At 45.1% G+C, this 5,310-nt stretch overlaps 1 protein-coding gene across 1 annotated transcript; it reads right to left on the minus strand.

Annotated features, from left to right (window-relative positions):
* Positions 1-1,847: 1,847 nt before the first annotated feature.
* On the minus strand, positions 1,848-5,108 carry LOC129677465 (60S ribosomal protein L23a-like). Its single transcript, XM_055608083.1, has 3 exons — positions 5,051-5,108; positions 3,729-3,802; positions 1,848-2,105 (listed from the first exon to the last, which is right to left on the minus strand). Exons 1-3 carry the CDS (start codon positions 5,106-5,108, stop codon positions 1,848-1,850), a joined length of 390 nt encoding a protein of 129 aa, XP_055464058.1.
* Between the last annotated feature and the right edge of the window lie 202 nt (positions 5,109-5,310).

Consider the following 5,310-nt stretch of genomic DNA (forward strand, 5'->3'; position numbering starts at 1 on the left):
CTCTGACCTCTACATCTACTGCACAGAACATATGAGCATGCGCGCGCGCGCACACACACACACACACACACACACACACACACACACACACACACTAAATTTAAAAAAGAATATTAAAGATTGAAGTGCATTTATAAACTAGACAGAAAACCAAACTACTGCAGTGGGGGGGGGGCGGTTTAAGATTTAAGAGGAAGCTCTGATAAAAATAACACCTCAGGGATGTTGATTGTGACTATGAAGACGATGATGATGAAGCGATGGTGATGATGATGGCCCTGAGAGTGATGAAGGTGATGGTGATGGTGATTTGCATGAGACATGAAAGACATAAGGCCTATCTGTTTTAGAGGTCAGCAGCAGTGCTCTCTCTCTCTCTCTCTCTCTCTCTCTCTCTCCCTTCCTTCCCTCCCTCCCTCCCTCCCTCCTTCCTTCCTTCTTTCCCTCCCTCCCTCCTTCCTCCCTCCCTCCTTCTTTCCCTCCCTCCTTCCTCCCTCCCTCCTTCTTTCCCTTCTTCCCTCCTTCCTTTTCTCCCTTCCTCCTTCCCTCCCTCCCTCCTTCCTCCCTCTTTCCTTCCTTTCTTCCCTCCTTCCTCTCTTTCACAATACTAAATGGGCCATGGTGGTGGTTTGGATAGGAAGGGCCCCCAAGACTCATGTGTGTGAATACTTGGCCCATAGGCCCTGTCAGTATTAGGAAGAATGTCCTAGTTGGGGTAGGTGTGGCCTTGTTGGAGGAAGTGTGTTCCTTGGGGGAGGGGAGCTTAGAGGTTTCAGAAGCTCAAGCCAGGCCCAGTCTTTTCTCTCTCTCTTTCCAGATGTAGAACTGTCAGCTACCCCGCCAGGACCATGTCTGCCTGCAGGTTGCCATGCTTCCATCCACGATGATCATGGACTAAACCTCTGAAACTGTAAGCAAGCCCCAATCAAATGCCTTCCTTTATAAGAGCTGCTATGGTCATGGCGTCTCTCTACAGCGACGGGGTGGTGACTCAGACAGCTGCCTCCCTTGCAGAGTTTTTTCTTTTAGAGGATCTCGGTTCAGACTGCCTTGTCAGCTCTCCGATCTAGAGGAATTCACCTCCTTTCACACCCTTGGCCCCTTTACCCCAAACTGAAGGGCATTAAATAAAATGTCCAAGGCCTTTTAATTCCCAGCATTCTGTTGTCCACAGTTGATGCTTAGATGGAGGAAAGGACTTGAGGACCCGAATAGAAAACTCTTCTTACTTTTTGGAGTCAGGGTCTCATGTAGCCCTGGTGGCCTTGAACTTACTATGTAGTCAAGGATGGCTTTGAGCTACTAATCTTTCTGCATCTACCTCCCAAATAAAGAGATTATGGATATGTGCCACACTTGGTCTTAAAAGGAGGCTTTGAGAAGGACTGGGAACCAAAAAAAAACCTTATTACATAATGGCAGCTACATATAGCCCATGTAGTAGAACGGCCATGTGGTAGAACGGCCACTGCAGAGAATTGTACCCTTTCTCTCTCTCTTCCTCTCTCCCCGCTCCCTCCCTTTCATTTCTCCAGTGCTACAAGTACTCTGTATGTACTAGGCAAGGGCTCGACCACCGAGCAACATACCCACTCCTGAAATGCACACAATGCTGATGACACTTGAAGCATTCCAAAATTTCCTATCCATAAACTAAACGGTATCTTCCAAAAAGCTGCCAATGGAACGCGACTGACATAAGGAAAATCATAATTGTTCATTGCTACAAGATTCAAACTTTTGGCAGGATGTAGGAAAAAGTATTTGGGGTTCATATTCATTGACCTAGCATTTTGGTTTTTTTGGTGGAAAAAGTATATATTTAGAATTAGCCGGCTGGACTCAGTTTAGATGATCCCAATCTTGCTGGCACCATCCAGAGCATCATAATCAGGAGCCAACTGAACATACACCTTCTTCTCTCTGTCAGGCCTTGTCAGGGTATTCACCTTGGCCACACCAATGTCATAGAGTTTTTTCATGGCCTGTTTGATCTGGTGCTTGTTGGTGTTGGCATCCACAATGAACACAAGTGTGTTGTTGCCCTCTACTTCCTTCATGGCTGACTCGGTGGTCAGGGAGAACTTGATGACGGCGTCGTTGACCTAGCAGCATTTAGAGTTGTGATCATTTATCTTTGTAAGTTACTGGAACAAAATCGGAAACATGTTAAGATCTCAAGACTTCAGCCTCCGCAGAGAAACATTCCTCAAAAATGAAGAGTGCATGTCACGAGCACGCAGGTGAGGCGAGCTCACAAATATCCTATACCAGTGTTTGTAAGTGTAGTAGGAGAGCAGAAGTTTTCGAATAAATAAGTAACTATAAAACAGAAACTTGCGGGAGTCTGGAGAGATGGCTCAGAGGTTAAGAGCACTGGCTGTTCATCCAAAGTTCCTGAGTTCAATTCCCAGCAACCACATGGTGGCTCGTAACCATCTATAGTGAGATCTGGTGCCCTCTTCTGGTGCACAGGCACACATGCAGGCAGAATGCTGTATGAGTAACAAAACAAAAGACCCCGAAAACTATTGCCATATTAAGATTGTGGGAAGCTGAATTAAGTTACCTTTGAAAAGTTGTCTGTGCTGTTTCTATGCTTACGTAATAACAAACACTGTAACTGTTAGCAACTAACAGTTGATGAGCAGTTACTGTGTGTAAGCACTCCCTTAGTTGTTAAATATGTTGAGTTCTATTTTAAAGTTTACTTTGGGATGTCTTGTAGCCCAGGACGATCTCAAATTCACTATGTAGATGAGGAGCCCTTGAGCTCCTCATCCTCCTGGGTGGGCAGGTGCATGCCACTGTGTCCACCTTAATATTTTGTAATGCTATTTGATGTTACCTTCTAGCACAGGGCTGCTACTTTACCACTTTCAGAATCAAGTATTCATGGAGGCAGACACAGAAGAAAGAGGAGAAGGGGGGGGGGAGGGAAGAAAGGGAGAGAAGGGAACAAAGGCAGGCAGGCTAGCTCAGTAAATGAATATGGCAGAAACTCAGATTTGGGTGTTTTAGACCACAAGGCTCCCAGTGGGTGGCACAGGCAGTAACTCTCAGAACTTGAGTCTGAATGAGATGCCCTGACTCCCTGTGTAAACACTTCCTAAAACTCAGATGACTGAGTTCCTGAGTTCCTGAGGGGTAAGGGAAAGTTTCTCTCCAAAGCCATAGAAAGTGTGCCCTTTTACTCCTCTTAAGTGATGGAGCATGCTGGAGAAGATTTACAGAGTGCAGCATTTGCAGAAGGGCAGCATGGCCACAGCAAATAGCTCACAAATGGGAACTGAACCCATTCAACAACAGCGAGCCTAAACCAGTGAGTCCTCAGCCTCATAAGCCTTCTCAGCATGGCCTCAAAGCTCTGCAATAATAACAAATATTAGAAATAGCCTCTTCTGATCCACCCATGAAATTTCACTCTCTTGGTTTTTCAGGTGTGATGATTCACATGGTATCACGTGTGACCAAGAACTCTTTACTGGACTGAGCATTTCCATTGCCTGGTTGGTAGATGCCACTGGAATTGCATGTCTGCATCCAAGACAACCCTTTTGCCTCTGGACAGTCACACGAAGAATTCCCTCCTATATTCTTGGACACAGAGTCCATCTTCTCTACTGCTTATCTCTAGGTTTCCACCCAAGAGGCCCTATTTTTGAGCCATTGGCTATTTCCCCTGACTCCTTCCCTTTCTGACTGTCTTGGAACTCACTGATCAAAACCTTATCCCTGGAGGCGCACACAGCAGCACGTAAAAGCACTCTCATGTCCAGGTTCTTTGGTTTCATCAACGTTGCTGCAGAAACAGCCTCATTTGATCGTTCACGTCCACACCAACTTTAGATTCAGATCTGTTCTCATGATTCTGTCGCTCCTGCCATGTGGGCAGTGAGATCCTCCATCACATATGCTAACTGCATCCTCTCATCAAAAGGAGCCAGCTGTCACTCAAAGTCATATATAATCTATGAATGGAAACCATCAGCACATCTCAAAAACTGGTCATATCAAATACCACCCACTCTTTTGATCTATATCATGAAATACCTCACTTTTAATCACAAGAGAAGAAAAAAAATGTAACAGTCTAAATGTACACTGCCCGTTATTTTCTGAACGCTTTCTGCTAATCGCAACATCATTCTGGGCAAGCCAATTAATCTGGGCACTATGCCTTGAAACGGGCGGGCCTGAAGGACACTCAGCGTCAATAGCACCATGACTTATATCATCTGTGCCGTGTACCCACTTAATTTGTTCCTGGCGTGAATGCATGAACTTTTATTTCTGCTATTATCCTCACATCCTGTCTAGACTGAAAACAGCTTCTGAGCGACTCCCTTCGTGTTCAGTGAATTGGAAAACCAAGAGGTCAGCCAGCCCAAAGCTGCCCATGCTAGGACTCTGCTGGGTCCCCCAGACTTTCTCACTGAGTTCTGGGAAGCAAGGGGAGACATGGAAGCTACATCTAACAGCTTTGAAAACCCAGGTAATGGTAAAACTCAAGCTTCTGTAGTTAACATCTGACTCTGGCAAATCATTTGGACAGGTAATGGAAGTTTTAGATGGAACTAACATTTGGGCTTCATTTTGATTCTGGTTTGAAAACCTCAGTGCTCTTGGACATGAGTGAACAGAATGATTATTGTGTCCCCAGAGCTGAGAGGGGAAGCACACACTGGCCCAAAGCACAGAGATTCAGAAATGGTGAAATGGCTGGGATGCTGCCGGCGGGCGGCTTTAAGCTTGGAGATTTGGGTCAGGGCAAGAACACTGATTTAACAAGGTAAGGAAACCTTTTAACGTAACATTTCCCTTGTCTGTCCTGCAGACCTCAGTGTCTTTAGTTCAAGAAGAGCGACAAGAACGAGAAGGTGGGTGCAGAATATACTCCCTTCGCTTAAGCACTAAGGTGTTCATGGGAGATTGTATACATGATTTCTTTCTTAGGGTTCTAGAGGCCCAGGGCTTCTGGGTTCAGAGTCATGTAAAACTGATCAAATAGTAAGTCTATGGAGAAAAATGCTGCTGTCTAAGAACTTACCAACACTCTTGGAAAGGGCCTCTTCGGTTTCAGCCACATCAGGTTTAGCTTCTGGCATATTAGTCTCTGAAGTTTACATTCTTCATGATAAAAGGGGGGTAGTGATCATGTTGATGACACAGTATCCATATGAGGGGTCAGGTCAGGAGCAAAGATTGCATCGGTGACTCACAGTCAGTGATCAATAAAAATATACTAGCTTTATTTATCATGTATCTATCTATCTATCTATCTATCTATCTATCTATCTATCTATCTAT

This window comes from Psammomys obesus, unplaced genomic scaffold, assembly GCF_907164565.1.
Source record: "Psammomys obesus unplaced genomic scaffold, mPsaObe1.curated_primary_1811, whole genome shotgun sequence".
Classification (NCBI taxonomy): Eukaryota; Metazoa; Chordata; class Mammalia; order Rodentia; family Muridae; genus Psammomys; species Psammomys obesus.

Excerpts from the sequence above, each read along its gene's own strand:
- LOC129677465 (XM_055608083.1), bottom strand. The coding sequence starts at position 5,108 with ATGCCAGAAGCTAAACCTGATGTGGCTGAAACCGAAGAGGCCCTTTCC. Across the intron at positions 3,803-5,050 it reads GGCCCTTTCCAAGAGTGTTG|CAACGTTGATGAAACCAAAG; the intron begins GTAAGTTCTTAG and ends CTGTTTCTGCAG. Across the intron at positions 2,106-3,728 it reads TGTGCGCCTCCAGGGATAAG|GTCAACGACGCCGTCATCAA; the intron begins GTTTTGATCAGT and ends AAATGCTGCTAG.